This window comes from Festucalex cinctus, chromosome 8, assembly GCF_051991245.1.
Source record: "Festucalex cinctus isolate MCC-2025b chromosome 8, RoL_Fcin_1.0, whole genome shotgun sequence".
Taxonomy (NCBI): domain Eukaryota; kingdom Metazoa; phylum Chordata; class Actinopteri; order Syngnathiformes; family Syngnathidae; genus Festucalex; species Festucalex cinctus.
The window spans coordinates 15,459,980-15,479,647 of record NC_135418.1 but is presented as its reverse complement, the minus strand read 5'-3'; the positions used below and the strand labels follow the sequence as shown (position 1 = coordinate 15,479,647).

At 38.7% G+C, this 19,668-nt stretch overlaps 1 protein-coding gene across 1 annotated transcript in view; it reads left to right on the top strand.

Moving 5' to 3' along the window:
- LOC144023331 (arf-GAP with coiled-coil, ANK repeat and PH domain-containing protein 3-like) overlaps positions 1-19,668 on the top strand; it is a 57,808-nt gene that overhangs the window by 30,872 nt on the left and 7,268 nt on the right. The window contains exons 3-23 of the mRNA XM_077528635.1: positions 1,071-1,190; positions 1,530-1,583; positions 5,509-5,567; positions 5,797-5,980; positions 6,146-6,190; positions 6,279-6,374; positions 6,539-6,613; positions 8,009-8,020; positions 13,757-13,869; positions 13,989-14,040; positions 14,174-14,274; positions 14,754-14,865; positions 14,971-15,203; positions 16,155-16,224; positions 16,369-16,463; positions 16,557-16,777; positions 16,863-16,955; positions 18,244-18,336; positions 18,493-18,716; positions 18,781-18,890; positions 18,989-19,099. Of these exons, the coding sequence (XP_077384761.1) occupies positions 1,071-1,190; positions 1,530-1,583; positions 5,509-5,567; positions 5,797-5,980; positions 6,146-6,190; positions 6,279-6,374; positions 6,539-6,613; positions 8,009-8,020; positions 13,757-13,869; positions 13,989-14,040; positions 14,174-14,274; positions 14,754-14,865; positions 14,971-15,203; positions 16,155-16,224; positions 16,369-16,463; positions 16,557-16,777; positions 16,863-16,955; positions 18,244-18,336; positions 18,493-18,716; positions 18,781-18,890; positions 18,989-19,099 (2,273 nt within the window). The remainder of the gene's footprint in view (positions 1-1,070; positions 1,191-1,529; positions 1,584-5,508; positions 5,568-5,796; positions 5,981-6,145; positions 6,191-6,278; positions 6,375-6,538; positions 6,614-8,008; positions 8,021-13,756; positions 13,870-13,988; positions 14,041-14,173; positions 14,275-14,753; positions 14,866-14,970; positions 15,204-16,154; positions 16,225-16,368; positions 16,464-16,556; positions 16,778-16,862; positions 16,956-18,243; positions 18,337-18,492; positions 18,717-18,780; positions 18,891-18,988; positions 19,100-19,668) is intronic.

Sequence of the window (19,668 nt, the reverse complement as noted above, 5' to 3'; positions counted from 1 at the left end):
GAAATTATGTTAATTGTATGAAATGTAGCACTTAGAAGAAAAATGATGAAGGTTGGTTATACTGAAAAAATGACATGTTTCTTCAGCCATTCACATTGCTTCATCATAGCATGAAAGATATCTCGAAATATATATTGGTTGTAACTTGTAACAAATAGAGTATGTGGGTATTGACGAATGGGAAAGGCTCCAAATAAGCGGTTTCACGATTTAAATGTTGTGCCTCATTTAAAACACTGAATAGCAAAAATGAAAATCAACTGTCGAGACGGTCCCAGAAAGCTTTGCTGGCTTGGACGCATGTGCATTGCTCACGTCAACGAGCGTACGCCGCACTAGCTAACTAGCAACGAGCTTCAGCTGGCTACTAGTGCGAGTAAACTTGTTGCGGAGTCGCTAAGTCAGGAATTATCGCCTGTGTTGGCGAATAAATTACACTTCTGACAAGAATAGTTCTCACGAAAGGTTTGAGGAAAGACAAAGAAGCCATGCTAATTGCTAAGCTAACCTAAGGTTTACAATGTACGCTTTTCACAGGAGTCTGCCTTGCTAAAACACATACAACCTATTCAGAAATACTAAGGTTAAACTGAAATTTAGATTTGTGTTTGAAGTTGCTCCACTGAAAAGACAAGAAAATACAGTTTGTTGATATAAACAATGAATTTAAGAAATTAAAAAAGTTATGTAAAAAAAGTGTTAAAACCCTTGCTTCAAATACCTGAGATTAACCTGAAAAAATGCTCCTCAAAATTAAGTCAGAAAATATATATATATATATTTATTTGGAGTCTTGTGGAAAAAAATTTAATTGACCAAATTTGGACACAGTAATTTCAGCCCAACGGTGATATGTCATTTGGGTTGCACCAGAGTCTTTGTCTGCACTGGCCTCAATTCAGACGTGTTTTCTTTGTAACTGCCAATCTATCTAAGCTTTGTTTGATTTATGTAATCACTGCGACTATTATTATCCCTGTGTCGCATTGTGTAAAGCGTGAGACTTTTTAAATAGAACGCACCTTCAATGGGTTTTTAAAATGTCCACTTTTTGTATTTGCTCCTCTCAGCTGGTGAAGCTATGCAGCGGTATGATCGAGGCCGGCAGGGCCTACGTCAGCGCCAACAAACTCTTTGTGAACGGCATCAAGGACCTGTCCCAGCAGTGCAAGAAAGAGGAGATGGTATCGGTGAGTGAGCGCACGACACACAAACATACAAACTCCAAATGTAGGCCGGGGTCACCTTCTCGTAAGTCTGACTCTAACAGGACATTCCGGCGGTTTCCCCACATGAATCAAACAAGTTGAGCTGTATAAACAGGATTGTCTAGACACGGAGACGTCCAGCTGTCGTAAGCATGACACGCGACCGCATACGGACAGGAGATGTTTGTGCTTACACGGCTGCAGGCGGAGACATCAGAAAGTGGCGCCTCTGTTTTAGGAAAATCTCTTGAGGATTATCTCTGCTGTAGCCGTTAAATCAATCAATGCTTGTTGCATGTGAAATGTGTTTTGTGTATGCAGGACTGCCTTGAAAAGTGTGGCGAAAGCCTCCAGGAGATCGTCAACTATCATATGGTGAGAATTGCATTTCATTTATAGCAGACTTCAGCTTTTACCTCAACAATATATATTTTAAAAAAAAAACTTGAAAAAAAATAGTTTAACTCAGAAATCCCAAGTCAATTGTACGTGGAAAGTTTTTATTAAATTATACCGGTTTATTTATAAAAAAAATAAATAAAAAATAGCTACTCAATGGTTGACGAGCGAACCCACTAACTTCAGGTTGGGAGACAGCCACTCTACCACCTGAGCCATGCTGCTCCTGCTATGTGTTATTGCTGGGGTCAGGCAGAATCCTTGTACCTCCAAGAGACCCGTTTTTGGTCTCATTTTGGACACACCGGCAATGCAGTATAGTGGTAAACAGCAAGAGTGGCACAGCTCAGGTGGTAGAGTGGCTGTCTCCCAACATTAAGGTTTGAGTAACTTTTTTTAAAAATAAACAATAAAATAATAATAATAAACTTTTAATGAACTCCTTAAAACTCCTTGTAAAAATGTACTTAGCATTTCTGAGTGAGAGAATGTTACTAGTTTGTTTTTCCCAGTAAATATTACTCCTTTACTCCAAGACATTGACTTCCGCCTTGGCTCACCATTTCATAGAACACTCACACACTGTTGTACACGTGACCTTATTCAGTGACAGTGGATGTGTGCACATTCATGTGTCTGATTCAAAACACATGCTGCCCTTGATGTGTAACGTAACTAAAATGTACATATTGCTCACACATGCTGTAAAACACACTCACAATCGTATTTTGGACTTTTTGGTATGACTCAGGACAGATTTATGTGCCAGACAAAGCATAAAGTGTCACTGTGGGAATGTGGTGAATTGTGCAATTACACACAACAAATGGTGTACAGGTGATCTTTTAATATTAAGGTAGGAACCAGATGTTGATTAGTGTTAACTGTTGATTACGATGACATTCCTTTTATTACTCTATAGGAGGATTTTGTCTTCTGCTTTATTCCAATTGACAAATACTCTTCCCCACCTGGTGTATTCATTGTCCACTCTTTGTCCTTGTTCTGTCCTTCTGTTATTAGCATACTGTTGAAGGGCGTCGCTAGCTAAACTCTCTTTTCGCTTTTGATTCATCTCTTTCACTCCCTAATGGTCAATCCTGTTTGACCTCTCTAAGCTTTTCAAATCAACTCAATGTGTGCTGAAGACAAGATGATCCATCAGCGCAGTTTGGTTTAATCGCTCTTTCTGTTTGGTGTAACATTGGATTTAATGGGGTTGTTGGTGTCAGTGTCTTCTGTGTACCATCTTCAGGCCACTCGTCCCCTTTCCTGAACCCTTGAATCATGCTAATAGCATCAGTACATAAAGACAGAAAGTCCTCTGATGTTCTGTAGTTTGTAGTTGAGTTTTGTGTGGTGGCGGTGGCGGTGGTAATCTCTTTCAGCTACTGGTAGTCACATTTATGTTACAGCTATTATAAATGAAATTAATGCTTATTCAAAATGTAATTACGACTACTCAGAAACATGTTATTGACGGTGTAAATTCACATTAGTTAAACTTAACTTTAAATGTTAAATCCGCTTTGCACTGTTCACATTTAAAAATGATAAATTTAGCCGTAGAAAATAATGGTAATGTAATTCACATATTCCAGGGTCATCTCAGGCTGTTCAGGGGATGTTTTTAAGGAAACAGATGATGATGATGATGATAATGATATTTTGAAAACATCGATAGTGGCTAAACTGAGATCTTGTGGTGTGCCCTGAGGCCGCATGTGAGTCGCTGAACATTCTTGTGGAGCTTTTTCTGAAAACTTTGGCTAGTTTCTAAGGTGTACACCCTTGCCAGTGCTTTTGCTATGCTCCCCCCGGAAGAAGAAAATATTTTGCACCTCCCCTCACCCACATCTTTCCACCGTGACTATAAATAGTATCATTTGTCAATAAAATCGTTTTAAGTACACCTCTGCAGAAGAGCGATTACACCTTGTGCACTCATTGACAATGACAGTGCCACACTGCCACCTACTGTAGTGGATGTGCAATTCCATTTCATTCTAGTACGGCAAAAGAAAAAAAAACATTTAAAAAAAATATATTGTTGTAACATATTTTGAACTTTGGACATGATCTGTGCTGCCTGGATTAAACTACACTGTGTGTGCAATTCTTAATAATTTTGACCGCAAGAAGTGCAATCCAGATGGCCAACTTTGTGGCTGATCCTTTTTTCCCTTTTTGTCATAGTTTAGGAACCGACTGAACTTTATGAATTCTGCTCATATCGTAGTATATTAGAACATATGGTATTTGCTTGTCAGCAGCTGTTGTGTATTCTTGGACTGCTGCGCGACGTCCGAAATAACAAGCAGGGAGGGTCTTTGAACGTGACACGAGTGTTTGGAGGCAACCCCAGTAGACATGATGATATGTGGGGGTCACGCCCAACAGGACACCATAATCCAAAACAGGTCTGGGTGGAACTTTTGTATTACTAGTGTTACTTCAGAATGAGCCTGATGGAGCTGCTTTAGATTTCAGAGTGGGTTGGCATTGGCAACCTCACCACTGTGGAAAGTACCAAGCATTCCCAGCACAGCACTAATTGTCCCGTAACTTGAATTGAGCTCGTTATATTGCCAGACAATAGAATAATAACCTATTTGCTGAGCTTTGTAAGAAAATCAGGAAACAGACATTTCAAGTTAACACAAGTAGTCCAAAACAACATGTAAAATTGGGTTATTTGGTAAACAGAAGTTGTATTGTCAAGCATTTCGAACCGCCCCAACACATAAAGCTGAGCTTGTTGACCGGGTTACTCATTGCAACAGTTACCCTGTAATGCTGTTTTCCCACCATTTGGAACATTTGCTTCTGACGTTATTTACATTTTTCATCAGGACTTAACTGTATTAACAATGTCAGTGCATTTCTAATGCTAGTGTGCTGATCTTGTAGCCTATGGCGATTGAATTGGATGTGGAATACAAACAGGCAGGAGTATTGCTTTGAATACACAATTCACCAGTCACAATACTACCTGCACGATCTAATGACATCACTGTCATAGGTATTATTGAATAATATGCTTATTATTGTAAACATGGAGAACTGCATACTGCATTACACCGAAAGGCACTTCTAATACAGTGACAAAACAAAAAATAAAACTTAACAATCCAATAAAACAAAGAGTGACAGATGAAAAATTTACTTGAAACCTTAAAAATGTTGGATTTTTTTTTTGTATAATTACATCCTGTAGATGACCTCCTACTGTATGAATCAATTGAAATCTGCTGTTCAGATTCCTCATTGACCTCTGCGACATCTCAGCTGGGATTCCGTCGTTTGATTGTAAATGACATGTTTTAAGGTTTCAATTACTATGAATAAATAAAATGTTTTGCTCATCACGTTTCGTTTTATTGGATTGTTAAAAGGGTACTTTGTTTTGTTTTGTTTTTGTCACTCTGTATTTTTTTCTTAAACAAAAAAATAAAATAAAAAAATAGTATGATGCAAACCTTTAGATGTCACTTCCCTGAACAACTTGCATACACATCATTACACACGTTTGAAATCTCTCCAGTGTAGTATGCTATGCACCAATGTGCTTTCTTCGTCTCCCTCACGTCTCCTCCCTCCTCCCTTCATGTAGAATATAGTTTCTTCCAAAGGGCTACAGGTTTATATTGCCATCTTGTGGTCAAATGAGAAACACCAGCTTGTGCCACCACTGCAGTGTTTCCCAACCTATTAAACTAGGACACATATTTTACTCTAGAAAAATCTCATTGCACATCACCAAACAAAAATGTATGTATACTAGAGTAATGATGATTTGAAATTGACTAGTTCAATACAAAACTATTATTTTTTTCTATGAACGACAACAGGTAAACACAGGTTGAATGTAATTGATTATTTCCTTCTGTCTTTTCTGCAGATTTTGTTCGACCAGGCTCAGAGGTCAATCAAGCAACAGCTTCATGCTTTCATTAAAGAGTAAGTATTCTATCTAAAGGAATCATACATTTCCATATATTGTGAAGTTGATAAAAAGGATTAACAGCGTTAAAAAAAAGGGTGTGAAACTGTGACTGAAGCTACAAAATGTTGTTTGTGGTCCAATTATGAGGTCCCACATAACTTTTGCACCCATTCACTGTTTTCATGCCATTCAATGTGACTGTAAAGCTCCAGTGACTTGAACTGCGTCCTGTTTCTCTACTAGTGACGTGCGCAAGTTCAAGGATACCAAGAAGCAGTTTGATCGCGTGCGAGAGGACATGGAGCTGGCTCAGGTGAAGAACGCGCAGGCCCCCAGGAACAAAGTCCACGAGGCGGAGGAGGCCACTCAAGCGCTCGTCCTCAGCCGTAAAGCCTTCAGGCACCTCGCGCTGGACTACGTTTTGCAGGTGGGCTCGTGCAAACTGGCATACAAAAAGTGTCCACTAGATGGCGCTAATGCTTCACAGCTACTCAACTTAAATCCATGAATCACTTTAACTTGCAAAATGCAAGATAGGAGGCACAAATTTAAATCTGCTGCATAAATTAACGTACTGTTATTTCCTTGTTAGATTAATGTGCTTCAGGCTAGAAAGAAGTTTGAAATTCTGGATGCGGTGAGAAACCCACCTTCCATATTCATCACTGTACAGTTAACTGCACATGTTTCTGTAATGTTACTTGAATGCTTCTCAACCTGTGCAGATGCTCTCCTTCATGCGTGCCCAGTACACACTTTTCCAACAAGGCTTCAACATTCTGGATGAGATTGACCCCTACATGAAAAAGCTGGCTGCCCAGGTGAGGAAAACCAAAAGTAGCTCACATACATATTACACATACTACGCACGTGACAAATAGCAACACTTTCTCTGATGTCAAAGCATCTGCTGGTTATTTCAAGTTTCACCTTTGGCTTCCATTTCCGTGTGCCCGTCTCATTTGCTCTGCTCTGCTTTGTGCAGCTGGATCAGCTTGTCATCGACTCAGCAGTGGAGAAGAGGGAGTTGGAGCATAAACATGCCCTCATCCAGCAAAGAGTGAGAGAACAACACTTTTCAAATGCAAATTCTGTTGCATTATGTTATGTTATATTAATAGTAGTAGTAGTACAGCAATTATCACCTGATATATTGCAGATTTTTCTGTTAAATATGTTCACTGTTTAAAAGTACACGTTTCAGTTAGTAGTATAACAATTATAAGTATTTAAAACTTAAACATTTACAATATGTTGTATGTGACCTCACTAGTCTAAACATTACATTTATTGAATATGAGTTATGAAGCAAAATCCCGGGCGTTTTTATCCATCTGAGGGGGCGGGCATTTTGCCACTTTTGGTCAACTGAAGATGACATCACAGTGGCTCAGGCAACGACCAATCACAGCTCACCTGTTTTCTGAAGCTGAGTTGTGATTGGTTGCTAACTCAGACCTGAGCAACTGTGATATCATTTTCACTTGACAGCAAGTGGCAAAATGGCCGTCTTCTGATATTGATAAAAACTGCTGGATTTTGCTGCTTAACTCATATTCTACTAACATAATATCAACCAGAATGCCGTATTTAGACTAGTGGGGCTGCATAGTACAGGCTGCATAGTACATAATGAGCTTTTAGACTTAGTATAAGATGTAAGTCTGTGGGTATTTTAAAATAAGCTTTTTTTTTTCCAGATGGTCTCTCTTTTCATAACTTTTCCCCTATCAGGAGTGGGAGTCTGAAATCTAGCTCACATGATTAAGAGCACAGACAATATCTTTCAATCTATTTTTACACTTGGCAAAAAAAAATAAAAAATCCCTCCAATTTTGGTTTCTTTACATTGAAAACCATTTGATGTCAAACATATACTGTGTATATATACAGTATACGTATCCATCTGGATCTTTTTACACAGAGTCTTGAGATTTCTCAATAATGGCTTTGCATCCTGAGTTATCGTCCCTTCTGGTCTTTTTTTAACTAATTGGTCAACTTGAAATAGAAAAGCAGCTCCCACCGAGGCAGTTTGATCTATTTGCTGGGTCAGGCCGCGGAATAAAAGCTATTCTTTGCTTGGCGATGCCTCACAGAGATAATCCATCTGTTGGACCAGTAGATGCCAACAACTTTTCTGTTTTTCCGCCTGGCTTAGCCCGTCCCTCTGATCAAATTAGCTGCCAAGTGAAGGCTTCTTGCCAGACGTGGCGAACATAACTGTTTCTGGCTTTCATCTAAGCTCAGATGAACAGAACACCATAAAAACAGGAGCTCAGAACATTCAAGGAGATTCTCCCATACTTTTGTAAAAAGGAACGTAGTTTTGGAAGATATTGAAAGATATTAAGACTTGTCTTAGTGATTTAAATATTTGAAGAATCAAAATATTATCTAATGCAATGTTTGTGTTTCCCTCCCTCTGCCTTCAACTGCTCGCATTCTTCTTCAGACTCTGATGCAGGTGAGTTTGTATTGCTTGCTACACACATACAAGTTGAACAATATGGGGCCCCGTGTTTGTCTGTCGGGCCATGAATCTCTTCAGACATTTCGGACAGACATTTTAGTGCTTACATTTGTGTTTCCGTTTAATTTTGTCTGCCAGAATTTAATAGAAGTCAATGTGATGAATGTGTACTTTTGTGTCACAACATTCCCAATGAAACGGTCTTTAGCGTTCTTCTTTGGCAACATGATTTCACCGAACGTGTGCTTGGCATGTCTGCCTGCTGTGGTGGTGATGTGTGTGCGTTTCTCTCACACATGCAGAGGCATAAACACACCATCTGCAACAAACCCATTGATTCAGGTTTATGGTCATCACATGGTGGCTCCCTCCATAAACTTGCTCTGAATAGATCAGTCACTCAATCTGTTCTGCATCGGTAAACGACTACCAGCGCACACACACACATGCGCAAACGCATACTCACACACTTAATCGTGTCTTTGTGATGAAACTTTTTGACACATAGCATTTCCTAAATCTCTAACAATGACACAGCCAAGTGACTGATAGGGACCACATTATATTAAGAGTGTTTCCCAGCCTTTATTGAGCCCGTGCATACATTTTACGTCAAAATATCATAATAATCATACTCAATCATACACCAATCAAAGGGGATTCTTTCATTCCCTTTAAATGTGGTGGACTCAGGGTCCGGCATAGACATGCATGGCATCGTACTCTGTGTAATTGCAGCAATCTTTGCTTGAGTATAGCATTGTCACTGTTGTAGCCATGATGTGGCAACAGACAATATATTAAAATACAGAAAGAGCTGGTAATAACTTAAATATGTCGGTGGAACTCAGTATCTGTCAGGCTCTGCCCGCGGTCAAATTCACCAAAATTGTTTTAGACCAGAGTTCCAAACTGCGCCAAGACTTAGACGTGATCTGAGCAGATGTACACTGGAAAAAAATTGATGCTCATTTTTTTTTTTTTTTTCGTCAAGTGGTTGCACGAAATGAAAACATCTGCCTCCAGATACATTTTGAACTAAACTACACATCTTATTATTATTTTTATTATTTTTTTTTGCATCCAGATGATTATATATTTGTGTAATCACTTGATGAAAAAATAAAATTGAATACATTAAACAACATTTTTTTTCCCCAGTGTATGGTTAGATGTGTGATGGCCTTGGGGCCATTTGCAGCCCACTAATGAAAATGACATTTTCTTTTCATTTTCTACCACTATGATTACAAATAAATGTGTTTTAGATACTGCAGAGCTTTTTTTTACATATACAAATATTCAAGTTCTGCGATTGGCTAGCAACCAGTCCAGAGTGTACCCTGCCTTCTGCCCAAAGCCAGCTGAGATAGGTTCCAGCACACCCCGCAAACCTTGTGAGGAATAAGCGGTCAAGAAAATGGATGGTTGGAAATATTCAAGTTAACTATTTGCACCTAAAATAATATTTTTCATAACGCTGTAGTGAATAAATATAAATAATCTTTAGAAGCAACCCCCCCCCACCCCCCCTTTCTGCTCTGTATCAACATCAAAATTGTTAAAATACGACATTAATGACTAATCTTAAAAACAAACTATTTTATAAAATGCTGCTCAGGTGGCAGTTTTAAAAAATAACTGTAAAATACAAACAATTGAGTGTTTTTATTTTTATTTATTTATTTTTTTGCATGTTGAATACATTTAAGTTGAACATTTTTTAAGTGGCCCTTGCATCCTTTGATTTTTCTGTTTGTGGCGTCCGGAGGAAAGATTTTGGACACTGCTTTCTGCCAAAAAAATATGCCTGAAAATGTGGCAGTTCTTGTTACTATTTCTCTCATTTATTTAAAAGTAATCCCCTCATTGTTGGTTGGTGTTGTTGGCTCACAGGCTTAGTTATTATTATGAATCATTGTTTATTTCTTTTATATTTTTCCCGCAATTGATCAATCGGATTGTCCACTGAAAGAGCTGCTTCGCGCTGATCTGTCATAGTGCACGATAATGCAAAAGCTAATCCTGCTAAACCTCACAGATTGGGATTATGTCATCGACGGGAATGGGACTGTTTTCGTGAGTAGTACCGCAGCTGGCCTGACTCTCTGATGTGCATCTGTAGCTTGAGGCCTCGTAAATACTAGAGCACAGAAGGTCACTGGAGATTGCAGAGATGTGACTGTGCGCAAGTCTAGTTTTGACCCACTTCCGCCTCATGCTAGCCAAACGCAACAGATGGTATTAGCACACTTGAGTGTGAGGGCAAGTGAATTATAGTAAATGGTCCGGTGGCACTTTTATACGAGGAAAAGTGGAGCTGTACCAACCACTTAAGTAGGCTACATATCAGGAACACTAATACGTACTCTTCGTTTCCAGTGGCAGTGTTACAAACTGCACAGATTAAAACATTCCAACAGATATAAGGTAGATCAATAAAATCACTTCTTCCAGCCATTTGTTTTCCAGGCTTATGCTTCAGCTCTGTATTCAGTAAGTTTCATACTGAATACAGAGCTGAAGTACTTTATACTGTCAAGTATGATGCTCAAAATTTAGTCCAAAAAAAAAAAAAAAAAGCTGATCATGTGATGATCAACACCAGCGTTGGTTATATTCAGTAGTTGTGTCCAAATGACACGTAGGTGTCCAACTCGAGGCTCAGGGGCCAGTTGTGGCCCGCCACATCATTTTATGTGACCCATTAAAGCAAATCATGTGTGTCTACTTCACGTTTCTCTCCAAGGCTGTACCAAAATTGCATATTGCCTTAACTTTTACAAATTTCCTTTGAACGAAACCATAACTACACTGTGGCCTTGGATGTAAACGATTGACAGAAATTAGCACCCTCCAAAACAATAGCAGGAGAAACATCTGCAAAATAAAGTGAAAAAAATCAGCAGAGAATGTTCGCCACGAGCCATTAGAGACAATTTCCCTTGTGAAGGGAAATATCTTTTTTTAAACCTGCAGGAAGCCGCGAGACAGCCGACTTTGTGAATAATAGATTAAAGCTATTATTTTTTGATGGGCCGTTAAATCATTGCAGTAGATGAGAGGATTATGAATGTGCGTTCGGGCTCAGGTGTGAGGTGTGATGTCGCACCATTGTCAACAATATAAGTTGAAAAACGGGGTTGCAGGTGAGGGAATGCTGTCGAAATAAAGGCAGGTGCCTTTGCCATCATGTTTCTTATTGCTAAATTGGTGCTTGTTCCTCCCGTTTGTTCTAAACTCCTCCCTGCTGTCCTTTCACTGGCATCTTTTGTGTCCAGGCGACTTAATTGTGGCTCCCAGGGGATTGTTGCCTCACTTTGCTCTGCCTCCATTTTGCCAGCTTTGCAATTTTATTCGTGCAAGGCAGGTTCCGTAAGGTATATCCAGCCATCCATTTCCAGAACCGCTTATTGAAATCACCTGTAGCTAGCAAGAAGTTGTTCACCAATGCAAACAGCATCAATAATAAATTGTTATTCTCATAGTGTCATTTCCTAAGTCATTTTTGAACTTTTTCCAAAACAAGGAAAAAACCCACTTTGATTCCTGTTAATCCACACATACATAAGACAAACACAAGCTAGCACACTATTACTAAATAAGAATCTTTAAGTGCCTTAATTTAATAATAGTGCGTTTTCCCACTTCTTGGTTTTATTAAAAATATTTTATATCACAGTCTGTCACATAGCAACCATGTGGTGTGGTACCTTTGTGCCACTTGTGTGCTGCATTCTTCAGGTCTTCTGATTTAAGGTGGGAAGCGGAGGCTCCATGCCGGTGCTGGGGGAGTCATAATGTCAGCATGATTAGGCAGGAACAGTTGTCACATCCACAGACAGATGGAAAGCCGACTCGTCCATAAAAGTGAGGATGTAGCCGCGGGCTTGACAAAGGGAGGGGCGGCCGAAGAAATGAAATGTTTGATCCCCGCCCGTTTGATCCGGCAGCCGCGGCGGGGTCACGGGGGTGCAAGGACCTCACAGCTGTATGGAAATGAGCGCCCGTGTCACTTCCACACGGCGGGCCAGCGCGCACACCAGCGCGTGGAAGTGGAGGGACTGCACGTGTGGGCTGCTGTTGGCCTCAATGGACGAGGGTTGCGCAAGCTAACGATATCTATTTATTTATATATTTATTTATTTTATTTAACTTTTTAATTGAACTTCTTTCGAACATGCTGTTGGATGTCAATGTTGTAAAGATGAAGATACTTGGACGGCTGAGTTATCCACTGGTGAGGAAAGTTGGAATTTCCCGTATTTTTTTTTTTTTTTTTATTTTCCGTCGTTTTAGCTTGTAGTAGTGCGGGTTGGGAGTATGATGCTGCTTTTGGTTGGCACTTGCTTCACCTCCTCTTGTGGTAAATATCAGAAACTTTGACATCTGTGCTGACTTGTTTTGTCATATGTCTATGTTCAGGATTGCCACGGGTCATTACAAAGCATTAAAAGTTGATTTCGCTAAAATTAAATCCTTAAATGCCATTAAGAAGCATTAAATATGATATTGAGTCATTAAAAATTGAAATACAAGCTTTATTTTGCCTACAACCTTGTCTAAAGGAGTAACTATACAATTTAGCAATAATAAATATGATACAAATATATGTATTAATGTGGACTGGTGACTAAATGTAATTTACAATGAACAAAATGGCTTGGAGTCCACGAGTTGCTTCATGTTCCAGATACTAATTACTCTCCATTTGAAATGAAAAAATGTAGTGTTCTTGTTGCCAATGTCTAACATGAAGCACTAATGCCACCTAGTGGCAAATAAATACCACAAGACAAATCTATGACTCAGTGTTTCACACTCATTTGAATTGTAACTGTTAACTGTATCTTTGAGTTACTTACTGTAAAATTATTGTATAAATGTAAAAGATAAAACGTTTGTATTTGGTGCCCATTTTTGTTAATTGACAAGTTTGAAAAAAAAATCTATTTTTTGTACATTGAGAACGGATATGAGTAATTAACTTATGAATAATTACAAGTTAACTATGGAAATTGTGATTATGATTAAAAATGACTGATAGCCCTTATATATATATATATATATATATATATATATATATATATATATATATATATATATATATTTATTTATTTATTTGCTAGGCCACTTTTTCTGGTTCAGTGGTCATCACAACACATTAACTTAGTATTTATTAACTAAAAACATCGCCTAAAAAAAACGGGAAACCTGACCTTGTAGCCACCTTATCTTTTTTTTATCGGTCTCATTTTCTGTTGTTTTGTCGTCCACCTCGTTGAGCGAGTGGCCACCGGATTTAATTCCCTTTCTGTGGAATTGCAGCTTTTGTGTTGTCAGAAACTGAGAGGGCGACTTGTCAATTAGAAAGACGCAGGCAAGTCTGTAGCAATGTGGAAAGGTAACCTGAGCAACAGATGGCCTCGCATTCACCTCTGCACAATGGAGACTCCACCTGAACTGAGTGTTACCTCGTCATTTGAGTCACCCGGCTCTCACAATGGAGCCACTGTAGGAAATGGGCGCAACAGTTGCAACGTCCTCTGCCAATATGATTAGCATGTAATTGTTGTCTAAACATAGACTCCAAATGTGATCTTATCTCTTCTCTAAATCATCATTGCACTGAGAGTATTTAATGGATGACTATTTTTTTCCTTCCTCACTATCTGAGTCAGGAACATGACTCCAAACTTGAGCAATCATTTAAGGAACATGTCTCCACAGGACTTTTCCTACGATGACCCCAAGTTGGAGTTCAATGTGGATGCCCCAAATGGTGTTGTCATGGAGGGCTACCTCTTCAAGAGAGCTAGCAATGCTTTTAAGACCTGGAACAGGTAAAGTGGAACAACCAAAACATTTCCATCTGCCTCAAATATTGTCTTGAAGATACTGACAGTAGCTTCAACTGTTAGTTATGTATTTAATATTTTTCAACTTTTTACCATCCCTGGAGGCGGTGGTTTTCCATACAGAACAGCCAGCTGGTCTACCAAAAGAAACTTAAGGTACAACAGGATTTTGTGAATGTATCTCATTCAATAATGTGACTTTCATATGATGTACCGACACTAACATGAAGATGAGTTTAGGTCCTAGTTTGTGACTAAAATAGTGATTGTGACGCTCCTCCAATGGCAGGACTCGTTGACGGTGGTCGTGGAGGACCTGAGGCTGTGCTCCGTCAAACCGTGTGAAGACAACGAGAGGAGGTTCTGTTTCGAGGTGGTTTCGCCCACCAAGTAAGTGGACACAACTTTTTTCTAAAATTAGTCATAACATAATGTACAAGCAGTTTGCTTATTTCAATTCCTCTTCTTCAATTTTGCAAGTCACTATCAACATTAATTTAGCTGCTAAGCTAATCATACAGCGTTAGCTCATGAACTTAACGCCATGTTAATGCCTCTAACTTGTGTAAGAAAAGACAAGTGCAAACAACAAAGGCAAGTTTATTCTAAAATGAGTCATAACTGATAATGTACTGCAGTTTGCTTATTTAAATTCCTCTTCTTCAATTTTGCAAGTCACTGTCAATGTTAATTTAGCTGCTAACCTAATCATAGTGTTAGCTCATGAACTTAATGTTATATCTATGTCTCTAACTTAACTTGTGTCACAAAAGACAACGAATTGCTACATCATTAGAGCGTTGACATAAACTTAAATCTGTTGAATTCACTTGTGTGGTATGTGAAAAGTTATTTCCATTATCTTGTAGGAGCTGCATGCTCCAGGCTGAGTCAGAGAAACTTCGGCAGGCGTGGATCCAAGCGGTGCAAGCAAGCATCGCCTCAGCTTATAAAGACATCGCTGACAACTACTACATTGAAGTATGAATACAGGCACCGCCGTGTAATTAACGATGAGCGACACTCATTATTATACTGATGCCTGTTTGAACTGTAATTATGTTTTTGTACTCACTGTCTCTATAGCGCCTGGATCGCACAGCCTCGCCCTCCACTAGCAGCATCGACTCAGCCAGCGAGCCCAGAGACAGGGGAGAGAGGGCGGATAAGGGAGTTCGGGGAGCGGGTGAAGGCCTCCTCCAGAGGGTGCAGAACCTGCCGGGAAATGAATTGTGTTGTGACTGCGGCCAGAGCGCTCCATGCTGGGCATCCATCAATCTCGGAGTGCTGCTGTGCATCGAGTGCTCGGGGATCCACAGGTTCACTTCCTTACTCTTCTGTCCATATGCAAAAAAACTGGAATGCTGATATGTGCAATATTGCAAATAAATAAATGAATAATCTGTGAATATGCAAGGGTTGACTTTAGGTTTAAGTTGTAATATCACCAATAACCACTAGTTGGCAGACATGTCTTAGTTGCGCTTACAATGGGTTTGATACTGCCCTGTATACCACAATGTGAGTAATATTTTTTTATGCATTTGGAATGATATATAGGGCAAACATAGTAGCTCACTCAATATTCTAAACATTTTGAGTGTGTTGATTTTGGTGAAAAAAAAGTTGCATAATGTTGGTTTCTTGTTCAGCATTGTGTCATTATTGGCTGGTATTTTTTATGTGAGAGCCTTTTTATTAAAATAAATAAATAATATAGTATGGGTCTATATTTTTCTTTCTTTTTAAATATAGTATATATATGGTTATTCTGTGATTGGCTGGCAACCAGTTCGGGGTGTACTACTGCACATAGCCAGCTGGGATAGGCTCCAGCACCTCCCGTGACCCTTGTGGGGAGCAAGCGGTTCAGAAAATGGATGGACATACGGTTATTTTTATTTAAAAAAAAAATACAGTATGTGGTTATTTTGTTGTTTCCTTCAAACCCTGTTGTTGGGTTAGGATAGTAAATCTTTCATACATACATTGAAAAACGTATTATCAAAAATTAAATACATTAAGAGCACAGACTTTGCACATTATGCACATATTTTGTCCATATCGACCATAGCATTTTTGTCATTTGGTTCGGAAGTGTTGTGGCCCCCTCCAGCATTTAAGCTGCCCATCCTTGCTATAGACAAACAACCACCTGAATGTGTAATTGCAAGATGTTCACAGATAAAGAGAAATGTATTATGACACCTCCTACAAATAAATGACAAAAAAAGTCACATTGAGTCAAGTGTCAAATTTTTCTCTTTCAGGAGTCTCGGCGTCCATTGCTCTAAAGTGCGATCACTGACTCTTGACTCATGGGAGCCAGAACTACTCAAGGTAAGCCGTTTTCTGTTTGTGGTGTTCTTACAAAGATTTATGGTGATAAAAGGGAACAAACCAGAGATTTAGAATATTGAAGACTAATATAGATTTATTTTGTGACATTTTTTTAACGCCCACCTCTCCCGCTCTTGTGTTCAGCTGATGTGTGAATTGGGCAACACTGTGATCAATCAAATTTATGAGGGAGCCTGCGAAGAGCTCGGGGTGAAAAAGCCCGGACCGTCAAGTACAAGGTCAGCGTTTGAGCCCTGCACTCGCCAAGCTCTCATTTACGCTGTCATATGAAAGTGTTTCAAAAAAAATCCACTGTTATGTTTTTATTGCAGACAGGAGAAAGAAGCTTGGATTAAGTCCAAATACGTGGAGAAACGCTTCCTAAAGAAGATGAGTGGGAGCGAAGCGTTGGCGGATGGCGAAAGGAAGTCTCGACCGTGGACTGTGAAGAAGTGCCAGCGACACAACAGCTCGGTTCGGGCGCCAAACAAAGCCCGCAGGAAATATCACCGCTACGAGCCTGGCAGTGCCTCGCCTGCCAGTCTCTCTGCAGGTCAGTGGGGCAGCAACCCTTGTGGCTGTTTTGTGACGATTCAGAGCCAACCTGAATCTTTCTGACTCTCGTCTACTTTTGGCAGCTGCTGCAGCCAAGTTTCGCCGGGATTCCCTGTTCTGTCCAGATGAGCTGGACTCACTCTTCTCCTACTTTGATACAGGCTCGGGTCCTCGCAGTAAGTGCACTTCACAGCACTCTAGCGCCAACTTGCTGGCGGAAATAAAAGTAGGGGTGGGCAAACTTTGGTACTTATGGGACGTATTTGGCTTTCACAATGGACACATAGGCCAAGTGGTATAAATGTTATGTTTTAAATGTAAAAAAATGTTGTTTGTTTCAATAATACAAAAATGTGGTCAATTGGATTTATATATACATTTTTTTAAGAAGCTATATTTAATTTAAAAGTTCAATTATGTACAGTATGTTTTTATTTTACTAATATTTTAATTTTATTATTTTAAATAAAGAAATTAGCTAACTATATATTGAGATAGATACATTTAAAAGGTATATTTTAATAACCAAATTTTAGGAAAAAAATTGCAAAATGAATGCAACAAACATAGCAAGGTTTAGTTGTCCACACCAAAATAATATGGCAAATTGGCAATAATACAAAAATGTATTCAATTGGGTTTATCGTTTATATATATATATATATATATATATATATATATATATATATATATATATATATTACAAAGAAGCCATATTTAAATGAAATAGTTAAATTATGTATGATTTTGTTTTACTAATTTTAATGTTATTATTTTAAATAAAGAAACTAACCAACTACATAGTGAGATAAATGAATTTAAAAGGTATATTTTAATAAACAAATTTTAGGGGGGAAAAAATTGCAAAATGAATGCAACAAACATCGCAAAATTTGGTGGTCCACACCAAAATAATGTTTCAAAATAAAATAATGTAAAAATGTCTTCAATTGGAATTATCATTCCCGTAATTATATATATATTTTTTGAAGAAGCCATATTTAATTTAAAATAAGTTAAATTATGTACATTTTTATTTTACTGATTTTTTTAAACGTTATTTTAAATAAAGAAATTAACCAACTGTATAATGAGATAAATTAATTTAAAAAGTATATTTTAAAAAGCAAATTTTAGGGAAAAAATGATAATATTAATGCAACAAACATAACATAGTTTCGTGGTCCACAAAAATAATAATAATAATAATGTGGCAATCTTGAAATTCACCCCCGTGATGTACCCCTAATTTATGTAAACCTTTGAGCACACCTGTAAATTTTCAGTCGGTGAGATTAATTAAAGAATAGGGTGGGGTGGATATGTGGCACCATATGTGATATACTATTGCCACCTCTGACTCAAAGCAATGGAGGGGAAATCCAAGAGATGGCGCTATGCGCACGAGAGACACCTTATGTAATAATTAACGTGTCCGTGGCTTGGCGTGGTTTGGCCCCGCAGGCCTGAGCAGCGACAGCGGCCTGGGAGGAAGCACTGACGGCAGTACGGACATCCTGGTCTTTGGTTCTGTGGTGGACAGCGTCACAGAAGAAGGTATGTTGAGGATTTGGGGTAGATTTTATATTTGAATGTATTCGTTTGGACTTGTTAACATGCATTTAATTTTTAATTAAATCAATTGATTAAAAATGAAATGATTTTTGCTCACATTTACTACATTTTTAATTAAATTAATTAATTGCCCACCAGAAGAGGAATCTGAGGAGTCGTCCAGTGGTGAGGTGGAAATTGAACAGGAAGTCCCGTCAGACCCCGAGGACCCCAGGGAGCTCCACCCCGGCACGCTGCTCCACCGCTCGTCTCGTCTCCACAACTTGCCCCTCATGGCCGAGGCGCTGGCTCATGGTGCCGACGTTCACGCTCCCAGTGAAGAAGAGGATGGAAAAACGCCACTCATACAGGCCGTGATGGGGGTGAGAAGGACTTTGTTATGCAAGGGGAGGATGACTATGACTTTTTAATCTCCTTCTCCATCAGGGCTCTCTGATAGCTTGCGAGTTCCTGCTTCAGAATGGAGCTGATGTCAACCAGAGGGACATGAGAGGGAGAGGCCCGTTGCATCACGCCACCTACCTGGGACACACCGGGTACGACATAATGCATACAACATATGCCTCTGAGGCATTTCCTTCCTGGGAGTTACTTCAAGTGCATCATATGTGACTAAATGTGTGTTGTTATACAGCCAGGTGTGTCTGTTCCTGAAGAGAGGGGCGTCGCAGACAGAGGTGGACGAGCAGGGCTACGACCCGCTCAGCATCGCGGTGCAGGCCGCCAACGCAGATATCGTCACCCTGTAAGTCAGCCCTTACCTTTGGCCAGGACACCCCTGGCCCTGCAAAGTGTAGCTCCAGCTGTTACATAAAAGACCACTCTTTGCTTTAATCTTTTTATGTTTAAAAAATAAATAAATAATCAGCTCCTGGAATATTTGTTGCATTAAATCAGCAGCATTTTCCTAAAATGTGTTAGTTAATGTATGTTAATTTGTATTTCTTTATTAGTTTAGTTCATTAAATGAATTGTTAATTGACGTAAACTTAAAAAAACAAAACAAATATATGAATGAAATTTGAAAATTTATTCAGTCAAATCACTGGAATAATAAGGTAAGAAAAATGAATTATTTTACTATTAAAATGTAATATTTTATAAAATACAAATTTTGTAAAATAAACAATTTTATTTTATTAAGGTATTGGTTATTTCATTGAATTAATTAGATATTTAAAAAGTACTGATTATATAGGCTTCAGATATTTAATGAAAATAATTCAAAATTTGATTTTATTAATTCATTGGTAAATTTACAATTACATATGTCAATACTAAAATTCAAAATGAGCACAAATTATTTCAAGAATA